The sequence below is a fragment of the Schistocerca piceifrons genome, chromosome 3 (genome assembly GCF_021461385.2).
Source record: "Schistocerca piceifrons isolate TAMUIC-IGC-003096 chromosome 3, iqSchPice1.1, whole genome shotgun sequence".
Classification (NCBI taxonomy): Eukaryota; Metazoa; Arthropoda; class Insecta; order Orthoptera; family Acrididae; genus Schistocerca; species Schistocerca piceifrons.
Genome location: NC_060140.1, coordinates 619927371 through 619945097, shown reverse-complemented (window position 1 = coordinate 619945097; position 17727 = coordinate 619927371). Strand labels below are relative to the sequence as shown.

At 41.5% G+C, this 17727-nt stretch overlaps 1 protein-coding gene across 2 annotated transcripts in view; it reads right to left on the bottom strand.

The window, feature by feature from the left end:
- The window catches only part of LOC124789810 (spondin-1-like), a 190945-nt gene that overhangs the window by 48464 nt on the left and 124754 nt on the right, over positions 1–17727 (bottom strand). For both annotated transcript variants that reach the window (XM_047257291.1, XM_047257290.1), the window contains exons 9-10: positions 12052–12220; positions 151–379 (exon numbers count right to left, since the gene is read on the bottom strand). In XM_047257291.1, the coding sequence (XP_047113247.1) occupies positions 151–379; positions 12052–12220 (398 nt within the window). The remainder of the gene's footprint in view (positions 1–150; positions 380–12051; positions 12221–17727) is intronic.

Genomic DNA, 17727 nt, shown 5'->3' with positions numbered 1-17727 from the left:
TCTCAGTCACTGGGAATATGTTTTGCTCGTATATGGAACCAACTGAACAGAAAGGTTACATGTTCGGAAAAAAACCGAAATTGGAAAAATCTTTCACAGCGGATACAGAATAAAATAACACAATAAGATGTGAGCTGTTGGTGTTCTTACTTTCCGAAACTCTTGTTCCTCTTCAGCGGACTGACTGCAGTCTTTACTTTGCACACCGTAGCAGACTTCGGTTTGCTCAATATTCATGACGTTATGTACATTACACTCCTCACTTTGTTGCTGTCTGACTGGCACATCCCTTGTCTGAGCCCCCTGGCGACATTTACTGATGTACTCCGTCCACTGAGACCATTCGGTTACTTCGCAGTCCCATTCGTCCGGTATAGCCCTAGAGAGAGAGAAAGACACAAAAGAAATTTAGCCTGACACGAGTTCCTGCTGCTACGAGTACTCTTTTTATTCATACGCATCGGACTGAGAAAACAACATATTGTCACATATGCAAAACGCTTTATATATAGTTCTTTTTATTGTTTACTTATACAGAGCTATGTTTAACTGTCAGCTAGACTTGTTACACAAAATTACTGAGATAAATGTGAAAACGTACATGAAATCGATAACACCAGTATAATATAAATTTCACAGAAACTGCATAGTAACTGAAATAACTGAACTGCATAATAACTGAAATTAAGGAAGGAGAGATGGAGTGTTTTTGTACTTTTTCAATAATTTTAAAACTGTCGTTGAAACGTTACTGTTTTTTTTTCTCGCAAAACCATTGTGCCTTATTGTACACTCCCTGTCAGTAATAACTGGAAAACCACAGCAGTCATAGGCAAGTACACGTAGCAATTATTCTCCTGTTGATTTTATATGCTAACATTCATGCTTTGACCTGCCTTTGGAAACTGACAAATTACGCTTAGTAATAGTGTAAATATGGCGAACAATGTACTTAGGTACCCATTATATTATTAAGGTGGTATGTTTTTACTACTTATAATGTTGTAAAACTTTTATAAATAATGTATGTTTTTCTAAATACTGTTAGGGGATTTTCACATTAAGTAGAATTAAGTTTTTCTATTTATTTCTGCAGGTTTGCTAGTCAACTGAAACCGATTACCATCTATTTTTAATTACATTGTACTGTTATTTATTTATTATTCCGTGGAACCAAATTAATGAGAAGACTCCATGGTCATGGAACGAGTCAATACATGAAATTATAACACGATAGTAGAAACAGATAAAATGAAATATAAGAAACGTATTCAGGCGACAATTAGTAAGTTTAAATAAAGAAAATCAACAATGTAACACTGGAATTTGCTTAATTTTTCAGCTCTTCCAGGAGCTCCTCGACAGAATAGAAGGAGTGAGCTATGAGGAAACTCTTCAGTTTAGATTTAAAAGTGTTTGGGCTACTGCTAAGATTTTTGAGTTCTTGTGGTAGCTTATTGAAAATGGATGAGCACAGTAGTGCACTCCTTTCTGCACAAGAGTCAAGGAAGCGCATTCTACAAGCAGATTTGATTTCTGCCTAGTATTAACTGAGTGAAAGCTACTAACTCTTGGGATTAAGCTAATATTGCTAACAACAAACGACATTAAAGAAAATATATACTGTGAGGGTAATGTCAGAATTCCTAGACTATTGAATTGGGGTCGACAAGAGGTTCTCGAACTTACGCCACGTATAGCTCGAACAGCCCGTTTTTGAGCCAAAAATACCCTTTATGAATCAGATGAATTACTCCAAAAAATAATACCATATGACATAAGCGTATGAAAATATGCGAAGTAGACTACTTTTCGTGTTGAACTGTCACTTATTTCAGATACTGTTCTAATGGTAAATAAAGCAGCATTTAGTTTCTGAACAAGATCCTGAACATGGGCTTTCCACAACAGCTTACTATCTATCTGAACGCCTAGGAACTTGAACTGTTCCGCCTCGCTTATAATTGCCCATTCTGTCTGATCAAATTATTGGTTCTTGTTGAATTGTGAGTTAGAAACTGTAAAAACTGAGTCTTACTGTGATTTAGCATCAAATTATTTTCCACAAGCCACAAACTTATTTCATGAACTACATTATTTGATAATGTTTCAATATTACACACAAGATCCTTCACTGCCAAGCTGGTGTCATCAGCAAACAGAAATATTTTTCAATCACCTGTAATACTAAAAGGCATAGCATTTATATAAATAAGAAACAGCAGTGGCCCCAGCACCGACCCTTGGGGAACGCCCCACTTAACAGTGCCCCATTGGGACTGAACATCACTATCACTCTCAATATTGCGGAGAATTACCTTCTGCTTTCTGTTCTTAATGTAAAAGGCGAACCAATTGTAAGCTACTCCCCTTACTCCATAATGGTCCAATTTCTGCAGTAATATTTTGTGGTCAACACAGTCAAAAGCCTTCGTTAAATAAAAGAAAACACCTAGCGTTCGCAACCTTTTATTTAATCCGTCCAAAACCTCACAGAGAAAAGAGAATATAGCATTTTCAGTTGTTAAACCTAACACTACATTTGACAGCAAATTATGTGAATTTAAATGCTCCAATAACCTTGTATACAGGGTGTTACAAAAAGGTACGGCCAAACTTTCAGGAAACATTCCTCACACACAAAGAAAGAAAATATGTTATGTGGACATGTGTCCAGAAACGCTTACTTTCCATGTTAGAGCTCATTTTATTACTTCTCTTCAAAGCACATTAATCATGGAATGGAAACACATAGCAACAGAACGTACCAGCGTGACTTCAAACACTTTGTTACAGGAAATGTTCAAAATGTCCTCCGTTAGCGAGGATACGTGCATTCACCCTCCGTCGCATGGAATCCCTGATGCGCTGATGCAGCCCTGGAGAATGGCGTATTGTATCACAGCCGTCAACAATACGAGCACGAAGAGTCTCTACATTTGGTACCGGGGTTGCGTAGACAAGAGCTTTCAAATGCCCCCATAAATGAAAGCCAAGAGGGTTGAGGTCAGGAGAGCGTGGAGGCCATGGAATTAGTCCGCCTCTACCAATCCATCGGTCACCGAATCTGTTGTTGAGAAGCGTACGAACACTTCGACTGAAATGTGCAGGAGCTCCATCGTGCATGAACCACATGTTGTGTCGTACTTCTAAAGGCACATGTTCTAGTAGCACAGGTAGAGTATCCCTTATGAAATCATAATAATGTGCTCCATTGAGCGTAGGAGGAAGAACATGGGGCCCAATCAAGACATCACCAACAATGCCTGCCCAAACGTTCACAGAAAACCTGTGCTGATGACGTGATTGCGCAATTGCGTGCGGATTCTCGTCAGCCCACACATGTTGATTGTGAAAATTTACAATTTGATCACGTTGGAATGAAGCCTCATCCGTAAAGAGAACATTTGCACTGAAATGAGGATTGACACATTGTTGGATGAACCAGTCGCAGAAGTGTACCCGTGGAGGCCAATCAGCTGCTGATAGTGCCTGCACACGCTGTACATGGTACGGAAACAACTGGTTCTCCCGTAGCACTCTCCATACAGTGACGTGGTCAACGTTACCTTGTACAACAGCAACTTCTATGACGCTGACATTAGGGTTATCGTCAACTACACGAAGAATTGCCTCGTCCATTGCAGGTGTCCTCGTCGTTCTAGGTCTTCCCCAGTCGCGATTCATAGGCTGGAATGTTCCATGCTTCCTAAGACGCCGATCAATTGCTTCGAACGTCTTCCTGTCGGGACACCTTCGTCCTGGAAATCTGTCTCGATACAAACGTACCGCGCCACGGCTATTGCCCCGTGCTAATCCATACATCAAATGGGCACCTGCCAACTCCGCATTTGTAAACATTGCACTGACTGCAAAACCACGTTCGTGATTAACACTAACGTGTTGATGCTACATACTGTTGTTCTTGATGCTAGTACTGTAGAGCAATGAGTCGCATGTCAACACAAGCACCGAAGTCAACATTACCTTCCTTCATTTGGGCCAACTGGCAGTGAATCCAGGAAGTGCAGTACATACTGACAAAACTAAAATGAGCTCTAACATGGAAATTAAGCGTTTCCGGACACATGCCCACATAACATCTTTTCTTTATTTGTGTGTGAGGAATGTTTCCTGAAAGTTTGGCAGTACCTTTTTGTAACACCCTGTATACAACCTTCTAGATAACTTTAGCAAACACCAATGGCATAGAAATAGGTCTATAATTGTCAACATGATCCCTGTCTCCCTTTTTATAAAGTGGCTTCACTACCGAGTTCTTTAATCGGTCAGGAAACCGATCACTCCTAAAGGAAAAATTACAGATATGGCTAAGTACTGGGCTAACATACATAGAAAAATACTTCAGTATTCTGCTAGATACCCCGTCATATCCATGAGAGTTCCTGGTCTTTAGTGATTTAATTATTAACTCAATCTCCCTCTTGTCAGTATCATGGAGAAGCATTTCAGGTAACAGTCTCAGAACACTTTTTTCTACAAGCGCTATATGATTCCCTGTTGGAACTAGGTTTCTATTTAGTTGACCTACTATATTCAGAAAGTGATTATTAAATACTGTACATATATGCGAGTTATCAGTAACACGGACATTCCCACAATGCACTGATTCTATATCCTCGACTTGTCTCTGCAGGCTAGCCACTTCCTTTACGACAGACCATATGGTTTTAATTTTATCCTGAGACATAGCTATTCTATCTGCATACCACATACTTTTTGCCTTCCTAATAACTTTTTTAAGCACCTTACAATGCTGTTTGTAATGGGCTGCTGCATTTAGATTTTGACTGTTTCTAATGTTTCGATATAATTGCCACTTTGTTCTACAGGATATTCTTATCCCTCTAGTCAGTCACCAAGGCTGCCTGTTTGTGCTAGTACCCTGTTTCGAACTTTCAAAGAGCACCAGAAAAGTCTTGAGGAAAGCATTATATTTATCGTCTACTGTATCAGCACTATAAACATCTTGCCACTCTTGTTCCTTGATAAGGTTTACAAAGGTCTCTACAGCAACTGGATCAGCTTTCCTAAAAAGTTGATAACTATATTTAACATGTGTTGCAGCACAAAAATCCTTTAGAGTTAAAACTTGTGCATCAGGATTTGAAAGGCCATTCACCTTTTTCCTAACAGAATGCCCTTCTAGTAATGAGGAATGAACAAAAATGTTGTCTATGGTTGTTCTACTGTTCCCTCGCACTCTCGTTGGAAAGAATACGGTTTGCATAAGATTATATGAATTAAGGAGGTCTACCAGCACCCTTTTCCTTTCACAATCACTTATACAATTAATATTGAAGTCACCACATATAACTAACTATTTGTATTTCCTATAAAGTGAACCAAGAACCTCCTCTAGCTTTAGCAAAAATGTTGTGAAATCAGAGTAGGGGATCTATAAATAACAACAGTTAGAAGTTTAACTCCACTAAATTTAACCACACATGCACAACATTCAAACACCTTTTCAGTGCAGTACTTTGAAACATCAATTGACTCAAATGGGTTACCGTTTTTCACATACATTGCTACTCCCCCACACTGCAAAGAGCTCCTAGAAAAGCTGCCAGCCAACTTGTATCCTGGTAAAGTAAGCCTCTGAATTATCTCCTTATTTAAGAAGTGTTCAGATATACCACTAATTTCAGAGTCAACATCTATAAGCAGTTCACTAACTTTATCTCTAATACCTTGTATCTTTTGATGAAATATACTAATTCCCCCATTACTTGGATACCCAAGCTTTGTCGAAAGTGGTTTCTTTGTTAGAGAGACTTCCCTTAAGCAGGAATGCCTATCAGCTGACTTCAATCTAAAAAAAAGGTGCCGCTCTAACACCCACTAGTACAGGAATTTTCCGATGAGTGATCCCACCACCCCCACCGTGCTGTCACCTATAAGCTTTGCCAACCTCCTCTTTCCATACCTGTTGAGGTGCAGGCCATGTCTAATGAAACCTGTCCTGCTGATAGACTCCACCGACACCACTGAAATGTGACTCATGCCTTCTGTTATCAGCGCACCCCCAAGTCTCATGTTATTACGCTTGATGGCTGTATTAAGATGAGGCCGATCGTGACACTGAAACAGTTCCACGAAATGCACATTCGTGTTACCAGTCTGAGTGGCTATCTTTTCCAGGTCACCATCTATGTCATACTCCCCATCCCTATCAATACTATTACCAGCCCCACCCACAATCACTACCTGATCCTCTTTAGTAAAATCCCTACATAACCCCCCTATGTTAACAGTCACCTGCGCCAATCCTGCATTAGGCTTCACAATGCTGGTGACCTGGTACTCACTCCCAAAGACCGTCTATGTTTAATTACATTGTACTGTGATCAAGACTATTAAAGTTTATAATAAATAATACAGATCGCTGACTGCCTAACTTAGGATTCCATGTCTTACAAAGGAAATCAGTATAATGAAACATGAAAAGATCATATTAACTGTAATATTACATACTCCTACACACGTTCTCGATGAGTTTTTATGTAGACAACAATAAAAGATATGAACTAACGTCGCAGATAGTACAACAACTCAAACTGGAAATTAGTTTTGGTGCAAACTAACAGTATCTTTTACTGTTATTACTTTAGTATCTTGTTTTGTTCAATAAATTTGAAATTATTAATTCATATACATGGAAAATAGCAAAAAGAAGTTAGTGGGTTCATAAGAATCACTTTACAAAGTGCAGAGAATTTTCGATAAATCTAGTACAAGTAGTGAAGTACTGTAAGAGGAATTCAGGCAAACAATTATTTTTTAAATGCAAAAACATGTTAGAGCATATTTGTACCATCATCAGTGGATAATTTTATTCAGATCTGTAAAATGCAGATATGTTTTATGGTAATTATTGGTATAAGAACTAGACTTAATTCTTTTATGTTCATTGTGGTTATTAACTTGTTACGTTTTAATATGACTTGTCATGTGCAATGAAATGTTGTTATTGTGCGCTTGATTCGTGAATTAATAATTTACTTTATCTGCAAACGAAACTTTTATACCACTAAGGGCTCAGAATGACAAGACTGTCTCCCCTAACGTTGCTGAGGTTTCCGAAACACGCGTATACTGACTGTCTTAGAGAAAACAGTAAGATGAAAAAGTTCACTTTTTTATTTTACGCCTATGGAAGTGGACAAAGGAGGCAGGAAAAATATAAAGGAAAAGTCCGCGTTTTTAAGCTCGTCAGCACTCTAGGTGATTCTCGAAAGAGGTTGGCTGTTTGCCGACACTTGGTTTCAATCTCTTCCTTCCTTTTAACAGAAGCCGAACACAGCTTAACACTCCCCGTGCTTTTTATGTATCTTTTCACCAGATATTGTCTTACATCAACTTTGATGATTACACGATTAATTAATAGAAGTACAGTTTCCGTCACTGGCATTTCTTCCGATTATGTGCCTGGTAGTGAAACGCAGTCCTTACTACACTTAATAATAATACTGTTCCTTCTATATTTAAAGTTTGGGTGCTCTGAGATGACACTACCCACATTAATGACAGAGTTTATTATAGTGTATTCCTTATCGCCTAGTTCACTCAATTAAAATACTTATTTGAAATTAGCCATTGTTTTACTATCTGTTCAGTTACATTTTCCATCGCAAAACCATAACAAGTTTAACCAAAATCGTTGTTTACCATGGTCCTCCATTTTACTGAAATTCGATGTCTTCACCTTTCTTCATGTCACCGCAATTCGAAAATCCTATCTTTCTCGGTCCTCTCGCTACCAGCACCACATTCTAATTTATCCATCCCCTCGTCCAAAGCCCCCCACCCCCCTGTCCTAAGTCCATACGCCAAGCGAAGATACCTGACAGTTGAAATGAACTTTGCGTGAATGCTTCGCGCAGCCTACCTTCACCAGGGAAGTACAGGAGATTATGATTTTTAGGAAGTACTGTGCTAGACTTTCTCAATTGCTATGGAGAACTTCCCACAGTATTGACCTGTCTATAATTGTTATTATTATTGCGGCATAAGCTCGCATTCAGGTCTCAACATAAGTGTTTCTTAATTAAATAGCACATAAGAATTTCTTTCTAAATAGGTGTTCACGTTACCGGTTACTTACGCGACGGCAATTTTCATTATACACTGAGGCGACAAAAGTCATGGGATACCTCCTCAGATCGTGTCGGACGTCATTTTGCTAGACGTAGTGCAGCAATTCGACGTGGCATGGACTCTTCATGTCGTTGGAAATCTCCTGCATAAATGCTTAGTCATGCTGCCTGTTTAGCCGTCCATAATTGCGAAGGTGTTGCCGCTGCGGATATTGTGCACGAACTGACCTCTCGATTATGTCCCATAAATGTTCGATGGGATTCATGTCGGGGACCTGGGTGGCGAAGTCATTTGCTCGAATCGTCCAGTGACGTGACACGTCGTCATCTATAAAAATTCCATCATAGACTGGGAACACGAAGTCCATGAATGGCTGCAAATGCTCTCCAAGTAGCCGAACATAAGCAGAACTCTGTCCATTCTGCGTAAACACAGCCCACATCATTATGGAGCCGCCACCACCAGCTTACACAGTACTTGTTGACAACTTGGATCCACAGCCTCGTCATGTGTGCACCACAGTCAAAACCTACCATCGCATTCATGTGACCAGGCCATGGTTTTCAGTCCTCTGGGATCAAACCGATATGGTCACGCGCCCAGGAGAGACGCTGCAGGCGATGGTTGGTGTTAGCAAAGGCACTCGCGTCGGTCATCTACTGCTATACCCCATTAACACCAAATTTCGCCGCACTGTCGTAACGGTTACACTGATTCTTGCTGTTACTTCGCGCAGTGTTGCTTGTCTGTTAGCACTGACAACTCTACGCAAACGCCACTGTACTTGGTCGTTCAGTGAAGGCCGTCGCCCACTGCATTGTCCGTAGTGAGAGGAAATGCCTGGAATTTGGTATTCTCGGCACACTCATGACACTGTGGTTCTTGGAATACTGAATTCCCTAACGATGTCTGAAATGGAATGTCCCATGCATCTAGCTCCAGCTACCAGTCCGCGTTCAAAGTCTATTAATTCCCGTCGGGCGACATAATCACATCGGAAACCTTTTCACATGAATCACCTGACTGCAAATGACAGCTGCGCAAATTCAGTGCCCCTTTAGACCTTGTATACACGATATTACCGCCATCTGTATACTTGCGTATCACCATCTCATGGCTTCTGGCGGCTCAGTGTATACAGCAACCAGCTTAACGCCTGCTGCTACACTGGTGCAAACTGTGTGGTCTACACAGATTTTTTTTTTCCTGTTTGCTTCTCTTTAATCGAATTTATATGTTGTTACGTCCCTTGCTCAAGTGTAAATCTGCACTCTCTGCAAACTGCTAAATAGCTCCGTTTGATTTAGTTCACAAATTGGAACACTTTCTAATCATTTCGCACTAATTAACGCCATAGACGTATGGTCTTTTCCGAATGCAATTCTTATCAAAAAGCGATTCTGGCAGCTCCAGTCAGAGGTTTTTGTTAATCCTGCCTCTTGGGTTCTTGTGGCGATATTTCCACAGAAACTTCCATCCCCTCTCTCATATTTATATACAGGGTGTTTATAAACGAATATCGGGGTTTTAACGCTTTATAATAATTATTACATTAATCTTACAGTTATAAATGATATGTCAAATGATAGAGCAACTGAAACAGTTTTGCCAAGAACCTTATAAATGTTCAATGTGAGCACCATTTGTCACACGGCACACATCAAGTCTATAGCCGAGTTCTTCCCTAACGTTGTTACGTGTGTCTTCAGTGATTGTAGCAACAGCTGCTTCAATCCGGTTTCTTAATTCAGGGAGGTCTGCTGGTAGCGGAGGCACGTACACAAGATCCTTGATAAGCCCCGAAGGAAAAAATCACATGGCCTTAGGTCAGGTGAACGTGTAGGTCATTCAAAGCAAGCCCTGTCATTGGCCCCTTGCAGCCTATCCGGCGCTTGGGTACAGTGAAGTTCAACCAATAGCGTACTTCGCTATGCGATTTCTTCCTTCGGGGCTTCATCAAGTATCGTGTGTACGTGCCTCCGCTACCAGCAGACCTCCCTGAATTAAGAAGCCGGATTGAAGCAGCTGTTGCTACAATCACTGAAGACACACGTAACAACGTTTGGGAAGAACTCGGCTATAGACTTGATGTGTGCCGTGTGACAAATGGTGCTCACATTGAACATTTATAAGGTTCTTGGCAAAACTGTTTCAGTTGCTCTATCATTTGACATATCATTTATAACTGTAAGATTAATGTAATAAATAATATAAAGCGTTAAAACCCTGATATTCATTTATAAACACGCTGTATTTCTAACTGAGAAGTTAAATACCAGTTTTCATAGATTTTGATTTAAAAACGTTTTAAAGTAACGGCATATTTCCATAAGAATTTTCATCCCATACTGCAGTCCCTAAGGGATTTAATTACAAAAAATTTCTTTTTATGGGGACCAAGAAATCGAATACCAGTTTTCGGCGTTCCAGCTTCAGAATTGTTCTGCTAGCGACACAGTTACTAAAGCTTTTGATGCCTTAATTCATCCCCTTTAAGGGTGGAATTTGGCGAAGTCCCTCCTTAAACGATGCCTAAATTATGAGATCAACACCCTCTCCAAATTCAAATTTCTATCCTTAGCGTTTTGGGTGGGCTATGATGAGGCAGTGAACGAGTCAGGATATTTGCTTTGCAGAGTAGGATGAGCGGAGAAATAATCATTAAGAAAAAGAAATTGAATAAGTTGCGCCGTTTCCGAGTTAATTAGCATTGAGTCAGGCCGTTGCGCGTGCAAATTCAAGCGGCCCGTCAGAGACTGTGTCACCAAACGTGTATTTTGTTTGGTTATCTAAAATCGAACAAGAGAGCGATACAAAAATTGGACGTGGGATGGTAGAAAGAATCGAACCAGAGCCAGAGGCTGAGTAGTCTCGTGCGCTATCATCTACTCTATCAGAACTGGCACTAATTGTATCTGGTGTTAGGCTCGAATTTGCGCGATCTACGTCCTGATTGGATAACTTCAATGGTAATTAACTCTTTGACATCGAATTTATTTTTGAAAAATTATTTCTCAGCGCAACTAACCTGCCACAGCTTAACAAACTTTTCAGACTGTTTCTGCGCAGCCTGTATAAGGGACATGGACAGCGACAGATGTTACACTCACTGTGAAGAACAAAGAGATGGCCATACTCGTGTGAGACAGCGTTATCAGCAACTGATAGTGCATGAAAGGGGCCTCATTGCGGGCGTTCATTTAGCTGGCTGGGCGAATAGTGCATTATCCAGATATGTAGAACATTCGAATATGACAGCAGCCTATTGTTGGACTGAGTGGGTATGTTATGGCAGGCATACTCGTCGCCAAGATTGCGGTCGACCAAGTCCACCATCACATGGGAGGATCTTCGCATTGTACATCAGGCACATCGTAGCCGCTTCACGAACAGGTCTGCCATCCGGGAACAAGTAATGGAGTCCCTGCAACATTCTTTATCATCCGGCACAATTGGTTGGAGACTAGCAACAGCTATGTCCCAGTGTCAGTATCCAGGAAATCAAGGATCAGTTACAGTACATTGGGGTAGCTTGCTACAACGGTTTTACGATACCCGTGCAGACCGAATCAGTGCATGTATCCACGCCAAAGAGGGGACAACGGCATACCGATAAGTCGTTTCATACGGCCAAATTCTCTGTAAATTTGACTCGATGTTGTGTTCGCTGAAATAACACCAAATATACTCTCAACCATCAAGTTTCGTTTCGTTTCCCACTCCCCTTCTGGGTAGTTCCCTTTTATTGTCATGCAACGTATTTCGGAGGATATGCTAATGTTGCCGTGGATCAAACATATCTTAAACTGTAATGAATGCAGTTACAGAAGAAATGACACTGTCCTTTAAGTTTGTAATAATAGCTTGGTTCTTAATGTTATTACTATCCTTATTATGGTGAGCTATGCTATTACAGGGTTAGTCTACTACCTGCAGCTTGGAATAGTGGCAGTGCAGGCTCTCTTTGCAGTTAATTTCCGCCTGCACCCATTCTCTTTTGCCGTCTGTGGGTCGACGTATTTTCTGCAACGTTGTGTGACTCCCTCGCCACAGGTTACTGAACAGGGACTCCACTCTGACCATTCCGTCGTCGCACATCCTGTAAAACGTGTTCTTTTAATAATTGTCGTACAGAAGGAGGAAATACGTCAGAAGTGTACAAAGGTGTGACAAGCATGTAGGGCAAAGGCTTTTAACGATGATTACATAGATTTTAGAGACGTCTCATTCAACAGTGTACTAATTAACCATCATTTAGAGAGTAGTGGAAGATAAAGTTTTTATTAGGTCTGTCAGTTGAGCTGTATTCGTACTTGTAGAAATAGTTTTCTGATGCTCTGTATCACTTGATGTAAGTTGTAGGTATACAGCGGTTGGTGCATCCCTGTGCTTGTAGATAGTGCCTCGTTGTTTGACAATTGATAGCATCTGATGTGATACAAAATTAATGCAGTTAAGGGAAAAAGGAACAAACAGAAAACGAAATAGAAAGTATTGACTCTCCTCGTCGAAACCATAAAGTTCGTCATTAGAAACAAGTCTTAACGGCCTAGGACAGAACCAATACGAATCCTTGCGTCCCCAATTTAAAACATCATTGAAAAGCCGCGCCAGAGTTTGGAGAAATTTATAATTCTATCTTTGTATGTTCAGTGGTCCATCATTTCGAGTGCGGAATGGCGGCAACTTCTACATGTCATGCCTTTGCGATCTATTTTTTTTCTCACTTCTAGCGCAGAAAGTGACACGTTCTATTTGCGATGACCGCGCTATGGTCCATAACTGAACCATCAAGATAAGTAACTATTGAAGAAGTGGCCGTGTCTTTCAGCTTCTACCACAACTGAGCCACGTAAGAGTCTCTGCAGTCTCAGCGCGTCGCCGCAGATTGTAGGCGGTAAACGGAAAGGAGGCAATTTACTATGCGTGCAGGACATCAGCCAAGAATACCACAGCCACGTTTGTGTTGTACTGGTGAGGGAGAAGAGAAACGTTCAGGGCTGATCGCCGGTGTGTTTGACTCTTCTCCGTCTGGATTGTGACGCCTCGTAAGGACATGTACAATGATGCGTGGACCTCAATTTAGGGACGCTAATTTGCTCCTATTTTGCAGAAGATATCATCCCTCTTTATTGCAGAACCATTCCAATATTGTTTACGATTTAAAGGTAACGGCACAATTTACGCGAACCGCATTATAAACAGACGAACCTACGAGGGGTATTCACTAAGTGAGGCAACACTTTTTTTTCTGAAAGCAGGTAGGTTGTATTCAGGATTCTAATACACTACATTATCCACATTAGTCCCCGCTCTTCTGGGTACAAAATACTGTTTTGCGACATGATCTCCGTTGAATACGGGAGCCTTACGCCATCTTACTGGAGGGGCCTGTATGCCCGCGTGATACCATTGGTCTACTGGTCGACGTCGGAGCCAGCGTCTGGCTGCATCAGTAACCTTCCCAGTATCCACGTACCGCTTCCCGCGGACTGCATCCTTCATTGGGCCAAACAGATGGAAGTCGGAAAGCGCGAAAAACAGGCTGTAGGGTGGATAAGGAAGAACAGGTTTGTGCGCTCTTGTTGCGATGATGACAAACGCTTTGCCCAACGACTCACCGTGCTTTTGTCCACTGGCTGGTCTCCGCAGACATTCTGCAAGCGTACTGGTTACGCCACAGTACAGTTTTATCAACAAATTCGCTCTGTAAGCGTCGTCATAGAGAGTGCTGTACATATAGCAGATGCTTTCTTAAATAACAATAATTAAATGTCCCTGATGTACAAATAAAAATTAATGACCGTTACCCAACTACAATATTTATTAAAGTTTAAGGTCAACGGCTTATTTAACATTTTCACAGCTTGAATAGTAAAATGACGATTAATCTCTATGCTAGTGATAAATGAATATAAAATATTTCGAGTCCCCAATATATTGTTTTGTAAACTCAGTATATATTTAAAATACCTGCTAACACTGCACCTGTTCACAGCCCGATGTTGTTCTATGTTCATATCAACACTAAATCGATAAATGTAAGTCCGTCAGACACTCGGTAAGATGAGTGTAAGTGTCGACCATTGCTGAAATAATTAAGAGTCCTTTCTACACAGTATGAATAACGTCCAACGAGCTTGGTCTAAGCAGTAATCAGTTCAACACACGTGAGTTACATGCTCCACTGAAGCCCAGGCAAAATAATTCTGTTGACGGCTGCTAAGGTAATAATAACCCCCTCTGAGCAACAGCATGAAATACTGCTGTTGCGACCCGTCACCTCAGAAAGTTTCAAAGTTTCAAAACATACTGCTAGATCACTGTCCCTAGTAGCATAGACTCTGTATGTTCAGCTGCATCCAACCAAGGAAAGTGGCAAGATTATCGCCGCATTTTATGTATTAGGTGCCTGTACTTCAGAAAATTCCAAGAACCCACATTAATGTGTCAGAGAAACAGCCTTTCCTATTTACGAGGGGCGTTCAATAAGTAATGTGTCACTCTCTTTTCTCGGCCAGTTTTGCTCGAAAGAAATGCGGAACTCGTTGTGGGACATTGTGGAATATTCCCGGTCCAGCCTCTACAGTTTCATAAAGTTTCGATAGGTGGCATCGTTATATGTAGCATTCAAAATGGCATCTGTAATGGAGATGCGTTCCAAGCAGATATTCATAGGGCTTGCAGAATTTCTACGGAGACCACGCACTTAACAAAAGCATGGTGAGTGGCTGTCACCATCGCAATAAGGTCGCACAAACCTATCCGATCTCCCGCGTGCAGGCCGGCCACACACAGCTGTGACTCCTGCAATGTTGGAATGTGTGAACACTCCTCTCACTCGAGGTGATCGACGGATCACAATCAAACAACTCGCTGCTAACTGGACCCTCTGTTGGGAGTGCTGACATCGTGTCCACCAGTATTCAAAGGTGTCTACCCTCTCGGTTTCTTGCCTCTAACGGAAGACCGTAAAGAGCAGCGAAGGACCATCCGCGTGAAACTGCTTGCGCATTACGAGGCTGATCGTGACAATTTTTAGTCGAACGTCGTCACAGGCAATGAAACAACCGGAAACAAAACAGCAATCCTTGCAGTGGCGTCACACCACCTACCCTCCGAAGATAAAGTTCAGAGCCACACCCTCAACTGATAAAGTGACGACGACGGTCTTCTGGCACTCTGAAGGGCTTATTCTGTTTGATGTCCCTACTAATGGTGCAACGATCAACTCTGAAGGATATGAAGAACGTCCTCAGTGTGTTCATCGCACACAAAAATACAACTGAACTTCTCCTCCATGACAACGCAAGGACTCACGCAAGTCTGCACACCCTAGAGGAGCTTCATTGGACTGTTATTCCTCATCCACCCCATCGCCTGGGCATCACACCTTCCGACTTTCGTCTGTTTGACCCAAAGAAGGCTGCATCCCGCGGGGAGCTGTACGTTGGTGATGGGGAGGTTACTGGTGCAGAAAGGCGTTGACTCCGACGTCGATCAGTAGCCGTGGGCATACCAGGCCCGCCCAGTAAGGTGGCATAAGGCCCTCGCGCTGAACGGAGACTATGTCGAAAAATAGAGTTTTGTAATGAAAAGAGAGGGGAAATAATATGGTGCATAAAACCAACCCTCTTTCAGAGAAAAAATTGTTGCTTTACGTACTGAACGCCGGTCGTACATATTTTAAAAAATCCAATCTTGAAAACAGATGCACCGTTAGAAGCACGCTAACAATATGTTTAAAATTAATATTGCACTTAATAATACGTTAAATAGTTCGCCCACAAATATTAGTCAAATGATGACACATTTCAATTGCAGTGATCGATTTTCAGTGTTTTCTCACGGTGTCTCAAATTGTGTTATAGTCCACACAAGTATTGCATGCAGATCTAGGAACCTGCTCTTTTCACTGTTTCAATCAAAACTGACGCATCTTTAATGGCAATTTAATTACAGGTCAGGCTACGCAATATAATCAATTAAATTTGTCAGTTAAACATATAAAACAAATGCTCTACATGTTGTAGGTGAAGCGTACATAGGATTTCCGACATATACTCCAATTACTCCAATGCTGTCGTGTACCATTTTTTGTACATAAATTAAACTGATGTAAGCGTATGATTAAATTGCCTTTCACTTGTTAATTAAATAAGTAATCAAATATGCAAGTATTGTATTCAACTTGGGACCTAGAAACGATGGGATTATTGTGCGGTTCGGCCCCAGTGGACCCCCCCCTCCCCCCCCCCGACAACGTCTCACACCAAACGAGTGTAACCCCAAATGTTTGCTAGGTAGAGTAATTATCGGGTACGCATACGCGGAAACAGTGTTTGCGTAACAATCGTCGACATAGTGCAACTGAGGCGGAATAAGGGGAACCAGCCGCATTTGCCGAGGCAGATGGAAAACCTCACTAAAAACCGTCCACAGACTGGCCGGCAAACCGGACCTCGACACTAATCAGCCGAGCAGATTCGTGCCGGGGACCGCCTGGAAAGCAATGTGTTAGACCGCACGGGTAACCGGGCGGGCTAACATGTAAGCAACTCAAGCGATATATATAGATGAAGGCTTTAACCTGAAGGGTCGATCTCTTTTCTCGATACATACTCACAACTGTTATTAAAGACATATACTCAAAATGCATTACAGAGACCTTTTACGCTCTTGGACTATCTGAATTATTTCTCTCTCCTCTTGAAGATGATGCGTCGTACACCGCTGGAAGTACTATGGTTTGTGTTGAACATGCGCAAATGCCGATAAACACTATACAGTCCTTTGTGCGTGTTCCTAGGGCAGACATGATGTCAAATCTGGTATCGTGTTCTCAAAGCTCCGCTTGTGCCACCATGTCTCCTGCGAGCTCCCAGTGTCCCACCGGCGAGCCTCTGTGCTAGAACTAAATGACGCGAACGATCAAAACCAGTCACCTCTGATCTCTTTATAGTATGTCGTGATACAACTGAACTGTAAGGGCGAGACACTAAATCCCTTTCTTATATTCTTTCCAAGTAGAGTACTTCACTGTCGGCCTCGGATTCTTAATTTTTCCTCTTCTTCCTTGTACATGCTGTATGTTATTCGCCTACCCCCAAAAGTTATTACCTATTTAGTTGAGAAGTTAGTGCATCTTGATCCATTTTGCATTGACAGACGCGTTCTCTAAGTCGATAAACCCTCTGACAGAGTTTTGATTTTTCATAAATCTTTCTTCCGTTATCGAGTGCATCGACAGAACTACCTCTCTGGTGTCTTTTCCTGTGCTAAATCGAAACTGAGCATCATATAGTAGAACCTCAATTTTCTTTTTCATCCTTCTAATATTATTCTGATCAGCAAATTGGATGCAAGTCTGTCTTCGGAATTGTGTGGATCACATTTTTCCGAACGTCTATGGTATGTCTCCAGATTTGTAGATTCTACACACCAACTACTATAGTCGTTTGTCTGCCATTTCCCAAAATTATTTTAGAACAATATTATGATTGAAAGGTATTACAGGCTGGGAGATCCTCGTCTGGTTTCTGACATCACTTCGGCGATTTGCGCGTCGGTGTAGATGAGATGAAATGATGAGGAATTCCGAAGGAC